We start from the raw sequence: 17761 nt of genomic DNA, 5'->3' as shown, positions 1-17761 counted from the left end.
CACAGACACCAATACATTTCACAGCCGGGCCTCCGGGGGGAGCTAAGGGTGCTATTCATTAGGCCACTCCCCACCATAGTGGGTAAACTGGGGGTCAGGCAGGAAGTTAGATCAGAAAGCTGACTGGGTTGGAACCAGGCAACACCTTGTGGCAGAGGGTGTTGTAGGGGGAAGATACAGTAGGGTCTCTGTCAGGGGTGGGATCCTGACAGAGGCTTGGCAACGAGAACGAACGTAACGGGACCGTGCCTGCTCCGGGTAGCGGCGGTGCCCAAGAAAGGATTAGAAGAGAGATAGATTGTGCTGAGTGAGAAACGGGATCACGCAAAGGAGAAATACCAGTAGGAGTCGTGCTGTAAGACCGAAGCAACATCCTACTGAGGCGCACTACCGGTGGCCGGAACGCCGAGGGAGTAGAATAACATTCAGCTTCAAGCAATACTCCAAACAGCGGCAGGACAGTCAGTCTCAGGCGGGCTGTCTAACTCAAATCACCCATGAAGTCTTGGGTGGCAACTTGTGGAGAGGGGCGTCTCTAGGGTCCCGGAAGAGCTCCGAGCCTACCCGTCAAACGGGTGCCGTTCCTACCCGAACCTCAGGGAGGGACGGAGGATTAGCAGAACATCATCTAGTCGAGTTGTGAAGGAACTTAAGAAACAGACACAACAGTTGTGGGGTACTTTCCGTAAGCGCAGCAGGGAAGGACTACAACACATAGCGCTAGGGGGAAGGCACAGATTTCCTCCTGTGAAGAGAACTCTGGAAGTGTCATTGGACCGGCCGGACTTGCGCAGCCTGGTGAGCCGTATTCTGGACTGAGGACGCAGAGATCTTCAGTAAAGAGGTAAAGAGACTGCAACCTGGTGTCCTCGTTATTTACCGCGACCTGCACCCCACAACTGCACCGCTACACCACCACTTATTGCACCGGACGTCCCCCACTGACAGACAGGGCCACGGACCGGGTCTAGCCACCGTGACCACTCCTGAACTGAGACTCAGAGGCCCGGTACCGGGTACCCCTCGGCCCTGCGGCGGTGTGGGGGTGCTCCACAACCATTGTTCAATAACACAGCAAGAATGGGATCTTCAAATAGAATTGGAATAGCTCGATTAATTATAGTTTTAATTTAGTTAAATTGCGGACTAAACTGCAAACAGACATATGGTTTTTTAGAAATTTTTTAAATATTTTTATTGTTATTTTTGCTATTTGACTCTGCATAAATGAGATCTGATTGATTTTTCAAATTGACCACATTTGCCGCTCTATTGAGCATCCAGTTAGGGTAACCCCACTTAATAAATTTTTTTCGGGTTTGAGATAAATCTTTATCTAAATCATTGTTATTGTTGCAGTTCCGCTTCAGTCTAGTAAATTCACCCACGGGAATGGCTTTGATCGTATGTTTGGGATGGCTGCTTTTAGCATGGAGAACCGTATTGCCTGCTGTGTAAATATACCAGAGCGCGCACCCGGCGACCACTACCGGTGCGCGCTATTAGAGCATTTACCTGGCTGATCCTGCCAGCTCCCAGCACGACGCTTGCGCCGCAAAGTGATACCCGAGCGCGCACCCGGCAACCACTTCCGGTGCGCGCTCACCATTTACCTGGATGATCCTGCCACCTAATGGCAAGGATGGCCTGCGCGCACCCCCGGACTTACTTCCGGTGCGCGCTGCTGTATTGTGCATCAGGCGCGCATCCGGTTACCACTTCTGGTGCGCGCCGCCTCTTTCGGTCCCCCTGCTGCATAGCACATCCATAAGGTTCCGAGTGCTGCCCGGGTACCGCATACCTGCCATTTCCGGGTACCTGACGCCGGCTGAGCAGGAGCTCGCAGCGCCGGAAAATTGTCCACGCCACAGACCACAGGAGCCAGATGCGCAGCACTCACCCCCATGCTTCTCAGCGGACACCGCTCCTTTGTACAGGTATCGACCAGGGGGAAGGGGGGAGACCTGCTTCTTCATGCTCGACAGGGAGGGCCCCAAAACCCACCGAGGAGCTTACCTAGCCCGGGCATCAATGTGCCTCACGGGCTGCATGGCCACCAGTAGTCAACAGGGGGGGCACCATAAAGTGACCCCCGTGGACAGGCAGGATTTTTTAACTCGACAGGGGGAGGAGCATATCTGCGGCCCCCATGGAGAATCTTCACCCGGGCGTTCGCCTCGCGGGTTGTGGCCATGCTTCGCTCGCGGGGGCATGGTATACATTGACCCCCGAGGCGACTACGGGTACCTGGTGACCGGTGCAGCAGACAGCGCCTGCCCAAATCCACCCAACCCAGGCATCCTCTTCAATCTTCAGACATCTTCCATCTTGAGGGTTCCCCGTCAAGGACAGGAAACCAACTGATGTGGAGAGAGGAGCTGCCCCTTTTATCTTGAAGGTTTCCTGTCCTTGATGGGCGGATCCCCTCTCTCGTGGTTCCGTCATGTATGATGGAAAAAATATATTTAGGGTTTGGGCTGGAATTAGGGTTATGGTTGGAGTTAGAATTGGGGAGTTTCCAATATTTAGGCACATCAGGGGCTCTCCAAACGTGACATGGCGTCCGATCTCAATTCCAGCCAATTTTGCATTGAAAAGACAAACGGCGCTCCTGCTCTTCCAAGCTCTGCCATGCGCCTAAACAGTGGTTTACCTGCATATATGAGTTATCAGCATACTCAGGACAAATTGGACAACAACTTTTGGGGTCCAATTTCTCCTGTTACCCTTAGTAAAATGAAACAAATTGGATCTGAAATAACTGTATTGTGTAAAAAAAAAACAAAAAAAAACCAAACACGAACATTTAACTATTTTTAACATTTCAAAGATTCTTGTGAAGCACCTGAAGGGTTAATAAACTTCTTGAATGTGGTTTTAAGTGCTTTTACGCCGGCGTCACACTAGCGAGTTTTACGGACGTATGAGCGCATAAACTACATCCGTAAAATACGCATGGCACACGGCTCAATGAATCTCTATGGCCCAGCTCCTATCTGCTGTATATTATGCATCCATAACATACGGTCTTGTACGGCCGTAGAAAATCGCAGCATGCTGCGTTTGTCACCATATTGCGAAAAAAAAAAAATAAATAAAAAATAAAAAAAAATAAAAAAAAATCGCCAATGAAAGTCTATGGGGGCGAGAAAAATACAGATTACACACGGACCAACAGTGTGACTTGCGAGAAATACGCACCGGTGTTAGAGAAAAGCCGGTAATTCAATTGCCGGCTTTTCATTTCTCCTTCCCAAACCTGACAGGATATGAGACACGGTTTACATACAGTAAACCATCTCATATCCCTTTTTTTTGCATATTCCACACTACTAATGTTAGTAGTGTGTATGTGCAAAATTTGGGCACTGTAGCTTGTAAAATAAAGGGTTAAAATAAAAAAGCCGGATTACTCACCGGTAATGCTCTTTTAGTGAGTCCACGACAGCACCCCACTGGAGAGAGGGATCCGCCCCGCAGGAACAGGAAACCTATTGAGAAATAAAAGGGGGCGGTCCGCCTCTCCTCCTCAGTTTTGATTTCAGAGTACCCGGAGGACCGCCAGTGTTAGGCAAATATCATTTATTTCATTCTTTAAACTTATTTGCTTATGATTAAAAAGGATTTTACTCAATCAGTATTATATTAATCTAGGGAGGGATGTAAGAGGGTGCTGTCGTGGACTCACTAAAAGAGCATTACCGGTGAGTAATCCGGCTTTTTACTCTTCGCCACGACAGCACCCCACTGGAGATCTTTCAGAGACCATCACCTAGGGAGGGGACCACCGTGCTGAGGACAGTCCTGCCAAAGTCTAGGTCAGAAGTGGACGATAGGTCTAGCCTATAGTGGTTATAAAATGTAGAAGGATTTGACCAAGTTGCCGCCTTACATATAGTTTCAATCGGGACGTCTCCCCTCTCTGCCCAGGAGGATGCCATCGCTCTGGTGGAGTGTGCCGTTATGCCTTCCGGAGGGATTTCTTTCCTCGCGGAGTAAGCCAGTCTGATAGATTCTCTGATCCACCGGGATAAGGTGCTTTTTGTTACTCCATGACCCTTCTTGACACCCTGGAAGGAAACAAACAGAGCCCTACTCTGTCGCCAGCTGCTGGTCTTTTCAATGTATTTTAACACTACTCTTTTAACGTCTAGAGTGTGATATTTTTGTTCTTCAGGAGTGGATGGATTACTGAAGAAAGTGGGCAAGATTATTTCTTGTGACCTGTGGAATTTTTTCGCTACTTTGGGCAGGTAGGAAGGGTCTGGTTTAAGAATTAACTTATCCTGAAAGGCTAACAGAAAAGGTGGATCTATAGAGAGTGCTTGGATGTCACTGATTCTCCTAGCTGAAGTCAGTGCTACCAAGAGGGCCGTTTTTAGTGATAGACATTTAATTGGTATTGAGTCTATTGGCTCGAATGGAGAGTCTGTTAGGGCTTGTAAGACTAAATTTAAATCCCAGGGTGGAATCCTAGGTATGTTAACTGGATTCATTCTTTCGCAGGCCGTAATAAATCTGGATACCCATCTATCCCCCGCAATGTTATAGCCATAGAGGGCTCCTAGTGCTGATACATGAACCTTTAAGGTGTTTACAGTTAGACCCAGTTCTCTCCCTTTTTGAAGAAATTCCAGGATAGAATATATAGGAATTTCTGACGTGTTGGTAGATGTATGGAATTGTAGGAATTTTTTCCATACTCTCGTATAGATCTTTGTTGTGGAGGGTTTCCTACTATGGAGAAGTGTATCAACCAAACCCCCCGAGAACCCTCTTGATCTTAGCATCTGCCTCTCAAGTTCCAGGCCGTCAGGTGAAGATTGTCCACCTGAGGGTGGAAAAACGGACCTTGGAAGAGAAGATTGGGCGTTGAGGGGAGGACCCAAGGATCTGAGACCGACATGGTCTGTAGCCATGAAAACCATGGTCTCTTGGGCCAGAATGGAGCTATTAGAACGATTCTCGCTCCTTCTTCTCTGATCTTGCGTATAACTTGAGGTAGCAATATGATCGGAGGAAATGCGTACGCCAGACTGAACTGCCAGGGGGCTTGGAGAGCGTCCAGAATGTCCGGATGATCCGCTGGAGATAGGGAGGCGAATCTCTGAACTTTTCTGTTTCTTCTTGTGGCGAAGAGATCTATCTGAGGACGGCCCCAAAGAGATACTATGTTCAGGAAAATTTGCTGGTTTAGACACCACTCTCCTTGTCTTAGGGTGTGTCGACTTAGAAAGTCCGCCTGCTGGTTGTTTGCTCCTCTTATGTGCAGTGCAGTAAGGGATGCTAGATGACTTTCTGCTAGATTTAAAATTTCCGTAGCAGAAGACATCAGAGTCTCTGATCGCGTACCTCCTTGACGGTTTAGATACGCCACGGTGGTGGTGTTGTCGGACAGGACTCTGACGTCTTTCCCCCGAAGCTGTGGGAGGAAATGGTATAAGGCGTACTTTACAGCATTTAGTTCTTTGAAGTTAGAGGAGCTGCAGCTTTCCTCTATGCTCCATGATCCCTGGCAATAATCATTCCCCATATGAGCGCCCCATCCATGAGGACTGGCGTCAGTGGTTATGGTATGAGATGGCGTTATTACCCATGGAACCCCACTCATCAAATGGTTTGAGTCTAGCCACCACTCTAAGGATGTTAAAACCTCCTGAGACAAGGTTATTTTTGCATTTAGGTGACCCAATAACCGTTTATCCTCTTGTAAAACTTGATGTTGCAGTGTTCTAGTGTGGTGTTGAGCCCATCTTACTGCAGGTATACAAGAGATAAGAGACCCTAATAATGACATAGCCTGTCTTAGGGATATACGTGGATTGTTTATTGCGGCTAGGACTTTGTGTCTGATCAGCGGAATTTTTACCTGTGGCAGAAGACACTTTTGAGATATAGAGTCTAAATGGAACCCCAAGAATGCCTGACGGGAAAGCGGAGTGAGTCTGGATTTGTCGGTATTGATTATCCAGCCCAGGCCCTGTAGAGAGGAAATTGTGTGAGCTAAACGGTCGGTACATTGAGTAGCTGAATTTCCTATTACCAGAAAGTCATCCAGATAGGGCACAATTAAGGTTTCCTTCTGGCGAAGGTAGGCCATCACCTCTAGCATTATCTTGGTGAAGATCCTCGGCGCTGTTGAGAGGCCGAAGGGCAGGGCCACATATTGGAAATGATGAACCTCGTTGTTGATCTTTACTGCCACCCTGAGGAATTTCTGGTATCTGTTATGAATAGGGATATGATAATATGCATCTTTTAGATCAATGCCCCCCATCATACAGTTTGGGAAGAGGAGCTTTATGGTGGATCTAATGGATTCCATTTTAAAAGTATAATTTTCGATAAATGAGTTGAGTTTTTTAAGGTTTATAATTGTCCTAAAGGAGCCGTCGGGTTTAGAAATTAGGAATAGGGGAGAGTAGAATCCCCTACCCTCCTGTCCCACCGGAACTTGGACTAAGACCCGTTTTGATAATAGGGTTTGAATCTCAAGCTCTAGTGCCTGTTGCTGTATAGGCGAGCTGAGAGATGTTATAATATAAGACTCGTGGGGAACACGAGAGAATTTTAATTTGATTCCATCTCGGATGATGTTTAAAACCCACGAGCTAGATGTTATTTTTTCCCATTGAGTGGCGAAAAATTTAAGTCTGCCCCCTACTGGTATATCCTCAGTATTTGTTGTCTTTTGGGGGGTTGGGTCTTCTAAACATGGTACCTCTCTGCTTGTCGTCTTTAGCGGTCCATGTTGTAGACCTATCCGTTTGCCTTCTTTTGCCAAACGGTCTCCTTTTAAAGGCCCTCCTATAAAAGGGAATAGAAGAGTCAGGAAAAGCCTTTTTCCTGTCTTTCGCTTTCTTTAGTATGTCGTCTAGAGTTTTACCAAAGAGGAACTCACCCTCACATGGGATGGCGCATATTTTAGATTTTGATTGCGCATCGCCTTTCCAGCTTTTCATCCATAGTGCACGCCTTGCGTTGTTTACCAGACCTGCAGATCTTGCCGCTAACCGAAGGGTGTCCGCGGATGCGTCTGCCATAAAGGCTGCTGCGCCCCGTATCAGGGGGATAGCTGCCCGTAATTTATCTCTTGAGATTTTATTCTCAATTTGCTGGTCCAGTTGATCGATCCATATGAGCATCGATCTGGCCGTGCAAGTGCTTGCGACTGCTGGCTTAAATATTCCTGTAGTTGCCTCCCAGGATCTTTTAAGGGAGGACTCGGCTTTACGATCCAGAGGGTCAGAGAGCAGTCCCGCATCCTCTACAGGTAAGGTTGACTGCTTCGAGGTAGAGGCTACAGCTGCGTCAACTTTAGGGACTTTTGTCCATGTAAGAAGTTCGTCGTCACTAAACGGGTATTTACGTTTTGACGACGAGGGTAGAAAGCTTCTCTGATCCTGCTTTTCCCATTCTCTTTTTACTAATGCTTTTACTGCTGGTATGACCGGAAAGCATCTCCTTTTTCTCTCCGCCAAACCCGCAAACATTATGTCCTGCGTGGTTTGTGCCCCTTTGGACTCTTCACACCCCATAGTGTCTCGTATAGATTTTACTAAATTGTCCACACTCTCCACTGGGAAACAAGGACGTCCCTCAATTTCAGACGATGAAGATGATGATGATGATGATAGGGAGGCGTCTGAACATACAACCTGGTCACTATCTGAATCTGACAAGGGTGTTGGTATTTTAGATTTGGTTTTAGGAGGCTTATCTTGGGACATAGCTCTTAATTCTTCCCTTATAATGGTACGCAGGTCCGTAACGGACATTGCCGCTCCTTGTGTGGTTTCGGTTATGCAGTCCTGGCAGAGCCTTTTGGGGTATGAGTCGGGTAGGGGCTGGCTACATAAAGCGCATTCCCTATGTTTTGTTTTTTGTCGCTTTTTAACCTGACCCGAGGTGTGCTGACGAGAGATGGAGGAAAAGAGAGAGAGAGGGGAAATAGCATTAGCTTAATAGGTAGAGTCACTCACACTCACCCAGTGAAGCTGATAATACCGGATCAGAAGCCCGAGATCCTGTCCTGGATCTGACCACCGAGCCGCTCTTATGACCGGTGTCTGAAGATCCTTTGCTGGGACGATCCTTGGCGGGGGGTACTTGGTCTCCTGTTTCAGGGTCCATGGCACCTGGGGATGACATCTTGCATCGCCAAATAATGGTGCTGTTTTGATTTATATATGGCGCCTAGGCGTCCTCCGTATTGCGCATGCGCAGGGGCCGCGCCTCCCCCCCGCCTGCTGGCCGCAGCTCGGACACTCCGGAAGTTCTAATATACTTCCGGGTGAATCATTGGTGGTGGTCGGCGCGTGCGCAGTCCGGGCATATCCAGCCTCGGACCTACTTCCGGAACGCTGTCCTCACCTGATCGGCGAGGATTCCGGCGCCTGCTTCTGCCACCCGCTTTCGGAAATGATGCCCGGCGGCCTCACCCGGACCAGGACATCATCCGGGGCTTCTTTCAGGCGAGGAGGGAGCCGTCAAACGGATCTCCCCCGACGCTGCCTCTGGACTGCAGCCCCTGCCGTTCTCAAAGATACTGCACAGGCGGCGTGCATGCCCAGGTATTCTCTTCATAGAAATCCTGTCGTTCCCGCAGGAACAGGAAACCTAAACTGAGGAGGAGAGGCGGACCGCCCCCTTTTATTTCTCAATAGGTTTCCTGTTCCTGCGGGGCGGATCCCTCTCTCCAGTGGGGTGCTGTCGTGGCGAAGAGTAAAAAACAACAATATCTCATACCTTCAAGTCCCACAAAGTAAATCCATCTGAAGGGGTTAAATCATTTTACAGCCAGGACCTCTGCTAAAGCAGTGCTCCTGGCTGTAAAACCCCCAGGAATGAATGGATTGCAGGGGAATGACCTGTAGTTACCTTGAGTTGCGGTGAGGCGCCCTCTGCTGGATGTCCTCATATGAACTCGACAATGGGAACTTTTACCAGGCTCCAGTTCATGAGGACATCCAGCAGAGGGCGCCTCACCGCAACTCAAGGTAACTACAGGTCATTCCCCTGCAATCCATTCATTCCTGGGGGTTTTACAGGCACGAGCACTGCTTTAGCAGAGCTCCTGGCTGTAAAATGATTTAACCCCTTCAGATGGATTTACTTCGTGAGACTTGAAGGTATGAGATATTGTTGTTTTTTTATTTTTCCTTTGTTACAGGTGGATTACCAGTATAATAAAACATTACAACAACCTGTATCTTTATTTCATTAAAGTACTTTTAAATAATGTGTGTGTGTTTTATTAACCATTTCGTACTATTGGATTAATAATGGATAGGTGTCATAATTGACGCCTCTCCATTATTAACCTGGCTTAATGTCACCTTACAATAGCAAGGTGACATTAACCCTTCATTACCCCATATCCCACCGCTATACGGGAGTGGGAAGAGAGTGGTCAAGTGCCAGAATAGGCGCATCTTCCAGATGTGCCTTTGTGGGGTGGCTGGGGGCAGATGTTTGTAGCCAGGGGGGGCCAATAACCATGGACCCTCTCTAGGCTATTAATATCTGCCCTCAGTCACTGGCTTTACCACTCTGGCGGAGAAAATTGCACGGGAGCGCACGCCATTTTTTCCCGCCATTTAACCCTTTATTTTACAAGCTACAGCGCCCAAATTTTGCACATACACACTACTAACATTAGTAGTGTGGAATATGCAAAAAAAAAAAAAAAGGGATATGAGATGGTTTACTGTATGTAAACCATGTCTCATATCCTGTCGGGTTTGGGAAGGAGAAATGAAAAGCAATTGAATTACCGGCTTTTCACATATCTCGTGCTGAATTAAATATAAATACAGAAAATTATTATATATATATATATATATATATATATATATATATATATATATATTTTTTTTTTAACAAACATTTGAGCACATAAATCCATTAGATGTTGGTTTTGCAAGCCTGCGAGAAAATATCGCAGTACGGATGCCATACGGAGGATGCCAGGCACAAATTACGCTGCCACACCCTGCCTACGGATCACTATTTTTGGAACATTTCTGCGTATTACGGCCGTAATAAATGGACCGTATTTACATACGCTGAGTGTGACGCCGGCCTGAGGGGTGTAGTTTCTAGAATGGTGTAGGTAGACATGTAGGGAAATGTTATTTATTAACTATTTTGTGTGATATGATCCTCTAAGGGCATGAAAACTAAAAGATCAAATGTTGCAAAATTTTCTAAATTTTCACCAAATATCAATTTTTTTTTCACAAATAAACATGTCATATTGAAGAAATTTTACCACTGTCATAAAGTACAATATGTCACGAGAATATCTCAGAATCACCAGGATCCGTTGAAGCGTTTCAGAGTTATGACCTCATAAATTGACAGTGGTGAGAATTGAAAAAAAAAAATGGCCTTGTCAGGAAGTTGAAAACTGACTATGGGGTGAAGGGGTTAAAATGAACTTTTAATCGTGGGAAAACTCCTTTAAAATATCAACGCCAACAAGGCTCGTCATAAAAAGTACGCCAATGCAAGGAAAGCAGCAAAGGCACAACATCGAAGACAACAAAGTGCAAATGAGACTCTTGAAGAGCAACAGCATCGCTGGGACAAAAACAATGCATATAAGCATAGGCATCAAGAACATGAGTCTCCAGATGCAAAAGTTATTAGATTTTCACAGGATGCGACTAGGCAACAGCGCCGCATGCCTGCCCCCATTGTGACATTACCGCCCTTCTGATGCGATAGCAACGGGCCTCCATCTAGTTTAGTAGAAAAAGATTATTATGACTGAAAAAAGTGACTATTCTGAACAAAAAAGCTTATATGGATGAAAACAAAAAAGAAAGACGCCAAAAAGTGACATGCTGCAGTTTTCCAATTCAGTCAAGTAAAAAAAAAAAAAAAAAAAAAAAAAAGGTGTGTGTGTGTACGTACACACACACACGAGATTTATAAAATCTCAGCTTTAGCTGGTACGGTAAAACACAGCTTGAAATTTGCATTAAAAAAAAAAAAAAAAAAAGCAAGGAGTGGACATTCCCTAAGAGTGGCAGAGCGTTAACACTCCCCCAAGAAAAACAAACAAAAAAACCCCCACATTAATCTGGTATTGCTGTAATCATACCGACCCAATGAACAAATTGGTAGATACTGCACAGTGAAATGCGCAAAAAAAAAATAAAAAAAATTGTGAATTGTTGGTTTTTGTTAATTCTGCGTCTGAAAAATTTCATTAGAAGCCATAAAGAAAAAAAATAATTTTTCAAAGTTTTAGCCAAATTTCCAATATTTTCCCAAATACATGCAAAAAAAATAAATTTACTACTAAGAAAAAGTACGATATTTAAAAGAACAAAAACAAAATAAATAAGTTTGAGAATCACTGGGTTCTGTTGAAGCGTTCCAGAGTAATTACCACAGCATGACACTAGTAAGATTTAAAAAAAAAATATTTGTCTGGTCATTAAAGCTAAAATTGGTTGTCACTAAAAGGGTCAATAAAGTTAGATTTATTAACCAAAAATGGTGCAAAAACTTTTGCTCCTTATTGCGGCATTTTGTCACGCTCATTGCTTTCTATGGGTGAAAAAAAATGTTTGTTTTTTTTAAAGTTGCAAAAACACAAAGAATTGACATGCCGCAGATTTAAAAAACACACAGCTCTCAGATTGTCAGGAGAAAAAAACCCAAAACAAAACAAAGCAAAAAAACCCCAGGAGTGTAGATGAGATTTCTAAAATCTTATAACTTTTGTTGGTACTGCAAAAAATGGCTTTTAAATTTTCATTAAAAAACAGTTTAAAAATAGCTGAATGTTAACATACCCTAAGATTACATAAATATCACAATCTGAATATTCAAAATGCTGAAGGAAAGAAAACAAATATTCTACAATAGCAGATATTTGATTAGTAATTTACAAAGCATTGTACTATCTGTGGAAGCCATTACAAACAGCCAGCGGTGCACCGCTACTGCCAGGGCTAACAGACACATTTCTATACACGTATAATAAGAAATACACAGCTTTATGAGCAGAACAAGGAATACATACACTCATGTTGCCAGCCACAAGGAACTACAGAGACACATGAACTGAGTATTGAGCCCACACTTGGACCAGAAGAGGAAGACAACCTCCACTGTGAGTCCTGCATCTGCTGAGAAGTCAGTGCTGCACCAGGAACACACCCCAATGTGTCCAGCACCTGAGCCCAGTCAGCACTGATTAGTTCCCATCCTGGGCTTGGAGCTCAGCATGCTCCTGTGCAGAGAACATATGGAGTCATCCCCAGGATGCTGAAGCCCCTATTCATTAAAGTGATTCCACCAAAATTCTGGTGTAAATTGCTTTAAAAAGCTGCAACACTTTTGTGCAAAGCCAAATTTTGGCTTATTGGCTGGAGTCACACTTAACTTATGAAAAATCGGTCCGATTTTCTCGGCAGAGAGTCGCACAAATGTTCTCCTTATGGTCATCTGTGTATAATGTGTTTGCAATACGATGTTGCGATTTTCTCGCACCTATGTATCCGTATGGAATCCGTATGACATGCGTATGGCTTTACATTTCTCACTGCTTTTCCCCAATGAATTTAATGGCTCAGTGGGCTGAAATGAGGAAAATGGTTGCGTATTTCTTGCAAGTCACACGGATGGTCCGTGTGGTGTCCGATTTTTTCTCGCACCCATAGACTTGCATTGGCGAGACTCGGGCGATATACAATCACAGCATGCTGCAATTTCTCTTGCAAGTACAGTACGGACGAGAGAATAAAAAACCGCTAATGGGAGCTGCCCCATAGATTAACAGTGGTCCGAGTGCTATGTGATGTTTTCTCACATAGCACCCCTCCATATACTACGCTAGTGTGACCCCTGCCTAAGGCCGGGATCACACACAGCGAGATACGGCCGAGTCTCGCAGGTTAAAACTAAGCTCTGGCACCGACACTCCAGAGCGGAGCGTGCAGCCGCACAGCAATACATGGAGCTGCACGCTCCACTCCACAGTGCCGGTGCCAGAGCTTAGTTTTAACCTGCGAGACTCGGCCGTATCTCGCTGTAGTGTGACTCCAGCCTAAGGAGGATTAACAAGGGCATGACGCCATACCTTGTCTAATTCATGATGAGGTGTGGCATACAACATACCAGAAATCTTAGGGTATGTGCACACAATCAGTAAACGCTGCGGGTTGGACGCTGCGTACATGTGCAGCGTCCAGCCCGCATTGTGCAGTGTACAACCCGCAACATCCAGATATTACAGCATAGTGGATGGGATTTCAAGAGATGCCATGCCCACTATGCATCCAGAGACACCCGTTGAAACGGACATGCGATGCGTCTCTCCACACAGAAGCACGTCAATTTATCTTGCTGTGACGTGAGTCTCCATAAGATAAATTGTAACGAGTGTAAAAAAGGGGAAAAAAGTCTAATAAAACATGTAAAAAAGTAAAAAATAGAAAAAGTGCACACAAATCATGAAAATCAGTTTTGCCATTCAAAATGCAGCTTTTCTGATAAAACAAAAATAAGCAAAAAAACATACATATAGTTGGTATTCCCGTGTACAGAACGACCGCTCTATAAAACTGGCGCATTATTCCATTTGGCAAACACTGTAAAAGCAATAATAAAAAAACACACCAAGAATGTTGCTTTTCATCATACTGACTCACAAAAAAGTGAATAAAAAGCAATCAAAAAGTCTTATGTAAAAAATTTTTACAAATGAAAACACTAAACTGTCCTGCAAAAAACAAGCCCTAAAACAGCTCTCATAATATGGCAATGCAAAAACAAATTCATTTTGCTAAAATATTGTTTTTAGTGACTACAAATAGCAAACCATAAAAAAAAAAACTGTATAAATCTGGTATCACTGTAATAGTACCAACGCAACGAACAAATCGGTCTTTTCACTTTTGTCACAACGGCGCAAAAAATATAAAATAAAAAGAATAACAGAATTGCTGGGTTTTGTTCATTCTGTGTCTGAAAAATTAGAATAAAAGGCGATAAAAAAAATTATGTACCCCAAAATGGTACCAAAATATCTGCAACTCGTCCGGCAAATAATAAGCCCTCTTACAGCTCTATGCGCCAAAAAAGAAAAGTTACAGCTCTAAGAATGTGGCGACAGAAAAAAAAACACTTTTTATTAAAAAAAAACTATTTTTACTGTGTGATAGCAGCAAAACCTTAAAAAAATATATAAATCTGGTATCACTGTAATTGCAATGACCCGAAGAATAAATCCGCCTCATCACTTATACAGCACGATGAACCGCGCAAAAATAAAAATAAGAACTACTCTTGCACTGCTGTCTATTTGTAGATTCTACCTCACAACAATTGGAATAAGGCTCGGCTCACATTTATCCTGAGCTCTCACTGAGCGCTTGCGACGGGTTATCCTTGTAAATCCCCAAAATCGCAATTCATACAAAACCCTGGATGGAACCACCCACTTATGAGGCAGATGGAGTCACTTTGGACTGGTCTGAGTTCTGGCGGTGTCCCATCATTTTAGGCGTCTTTTTAGCCTCAATTTACCATAAGCCCGCAGGACGTCCGGCATATCTTAGATAGAACATCTTTTATCCAAGGCACACAAAAAAATCCACCATCTACAGTCAAGCACTGAGATACATTCTGATTTGTTCAGACAGTGAACACAGCAAACTACAGATGCTATCACTGAGAAAAACATTCCTACAACAAGGATTCCATCCACTGGTAATAGATGAACAGATCCACAGAGCTACAAGGATCCCAAGAAACAGCCTCCTGGATAACAAACTGAGAGAGGATAACAACAGGGTACCTCTTGTGGTCACATACAACCCCCACATGAGCATCCTAAAGAAAATTGGTGCTGATCTCCAACCCATATTCCATAGAGATCACAAATTGAAAGACATATTCCCAGGACTACCACTTCTCTCCTACAAACAGTCCCCTAACTTAAGGAACCTCCTTGTCAGAAGTGTCCTCTTGTAAGAGGCACGACCAGGGCAGTAATCATGACTGAGCACTCCGGCTAATCTGTGCACTGGCCCCCAGGGGTGAACCTAGCCTCTGTGCTGCCTGAGGTGAAGTGCAGAACGGCACCCCCCCCCCATAGTAAATTTGTTTAAATCGGTAGGAATAAATCTGGTTCATGCAGATTTATATCTATACTGTAAAAATGAGGACAACAGTGGACATTTTAATTTAGAGAAATAGAAAAAAGATGTCCAAACAGATCACGCCTCCTTCTCCCGAAACGCTTAGCCAATCACAAGCGCCACATACGGGGCTGTCCGGAGCTAATAGCAGGGGCCTTCCTATTGGGTTGAGTAAGGGATGTGAGAGTGGGAAGGGTAGCGAGCACAACCGATGCTCAAGAAAAATATGGCTGAATGCCTGTATGTACCGAGGGGCAGCATTGGACGTGGTGTGTAAAGGTACCGTCACATTAAGCGACGCTGCAGCGATAGCGACAGCGATGCCGATCGCTGCAGCGTCGCTGTTTGGTCGCTGGAGAGCTGTCACACAGACCGCTCTCCAGCGACCAACGATGCCGAGGTCCCCGGGTAACCAGGGTAAGCATCGGGTTGCTAAGCGCAGGGCCGCGCTTAGTAACCCGATGTTTACCCTTGTTACCAGCGTAAAAGTTAAAAAAACAAACAGCACATACTCACCAGCGCGTCCCCCAGCCTCTGCTTCCTGACACTGACTGAGCCCCGGCCCTAACAGCACAGCGGTGACGTCACCGCTGTGCTTTCACTTTCAGTTTAGGGCCGGCGCTCAGTCAGTGTCAGGAAGCAGAGGCTGGGGGACGCGCTGGTGAGTATGTGCTGTTTGTTTTTTTAACTTTTACGCTGGTAACCAGGGTAAACATCGGGTTACTAAGCGCGGCCCTGCGCTTAGTAACCCGATGTTTACCCTGGTTACCAGTGTAAAATATCGCTGGTATCCTTGCTTTTGCTGTCAAACACGGCGATACACGGCGACCTAGTGACCAAATAAAGTGCAGACCTTCTAGCAGCGACCAGCAATTTCACAGCGGGATCCAGATCGCTGCTGCGTGTCAAATACAGCGATATCGCTATCCAGGTCGCTGCAACGTCACGGATCGCTGGCGATATCGCCTAGTGTGACGGTACCTTAAGTTATGGGCCATCAGTCCTCCAGCATAGACGCATGTGAAAAGGACAATGCATCCTGCACCAGGGCGTACAAAGAGATCATGGGGCCCCAAAGCACAAGCTCTTATTGCTTCCCCATCCCCCCCCCAAAAAAAAATTGTCTGGATCACATAGGTACATATCTCACAACTTTGCTGCCGTTACAAAGTAATTTTCCTCCTATTGAAGCCCCCAGATACCTCTTTCATTGCCCCATAAAGTATGATGCCAACAAAGGTGCCCTGCAAACACTATGACCCCACACAGTGATTCCTCCACACGCACAGTATGATAACCTTACTGTACCCCTCAACTATCCCGCCACAGTATGATCCCCAGCTGTGAGCCCCATACAGCCCTCCATAATGTATAAAGGAACTACATACAGTATAATGGCCCCCAACACAACCCTCCATAAAGTATAAAGGCTTCCTCATAGCCCTTCAAGTATTATCATGCCCCCCACAGAGCCCTCCAAATATTATAATTACTTCCATATAGTATAATTGGCTTCATCTAATCCTCCATATATTATAATGCACCATCCATCGTCTTCCATATAGTATAATGCACCCCCATAGTCCTCCATATAGTATAATGCACCCCCAATAGTCCTCCGTATAGTACAATGCACCCCCCATAGTCCTCCATATAGTATAATGCACCCCATAGTCATCAATAAATTATAATGCACTCCCCATAGTCCTCCATATAGTATAATGCATCCCATGGTCCTCCATATAGTATAATCCACCCCCCATAGTCCTCCATATATTATAATGCACCCCATAGTTATCAATATATTATAATGCACCCCCCATAGTCCTCCACATATATTGCCAGTGTGCGAGATTGTATCAAAGGCAAGGATACAACCTTTGACGTATATGAATGTCAAAGGTGGTGAAGGGGCTAAATTACATTACTGTATATACAGCACACATATACTGAACAACACATGCTCATTAGTGTTGAGCGATACCGTCCGGAAAGTATCGGCCGATACCGGCAAAATATCGGATCCAATCCGATACCGATACCCGATACCAATACAAGTCAATGGGACTCAAGTATCGGACGGTATCCCTGATGGTTCCCAGGGTCTGAAGGAGAGGAAACTCTCCTTCAGGCCCTGGGAACCATATAAATGTGTAAAAGAAAGAATTAAAATAAAAAATATTGCTATACTCACCTGTCCGACGCAGCCGGGACTTCAGCGAGGGAACCGGCAGCGTTGTTTGTTTAAAAATCGCGCTATTACTTGGTTACGTGAATTCCCGGCTTGTGATTGGTCAGGTCGGCCATGTTGCCGGGACGCGGACCAATCACAGCAAGCCGTGACGAAATTACGTCACGGCTTGCTGTGATTGGTCCGCGTCCCGGCAATATGGCCGCCCTGACCAATCACAAGCCGGGACGTCACGGGAGGCTGGACACGCGCTCATTTTAAAATGGGCGCGTGTCCAGCCTCCCGTGACGTCACGGCTTGTGATTGGTTGCGCCGCGATCAACCAATCACAAGCCGGGAGGCTGGACGCGCTCATTTTGAAATGGGCGCGTGTCCAGCCTCCCGTGACGTCACGGCTTGTGATTGGTTG

At 45.4% G+C, this 17761-nt stretch overlaps 1 protein-coding gene across 1 annotated transcript in view; it reads right to left on the bottom strand.

Moving 5' to 3' along the window:
- The window catches only part of SYCP2L (synaptonemal complex protein 2 like), a 221342-nt gene extending 209100 nt beyond the window's left edge, over window positions 1-12242 (bottom strand). The window contains exon 1 of the mRNA XM_077269880.1: window positions 12041-12242. Within this exon, the coding sequence (XP_077125995.1) occupies window positions 12041-12046 (6 nt within the window). The 5' untranslated portion in view covers window positions 12047-12242. The remainder of the gene's footprint in view (window positions 1-12040) is intronic.
- Between the last annotated feature and the right edge of the window lie 5519 nt (window positions 12243-17761).

This window comes from Ranitomeya variabilis, chromosome 6 (assembly GCF_051348905.1).
Source record: "Ranitomeya variabilis isolate aRanVar5 chromosome 6, aRanVar5.hap1, whole genome shotgun sequence".
Lineage (NCBI taxonomy): Eukaryota > Metazoa > Chordata > Amphibia > Anura > Dendrobatidae > Ranitomeya > Ranitomeya variabilis.
Note: the sequence above shows the minus strand (reverse complement) of the source record. Positions and strands in the feature narration are given on the sequence as shown.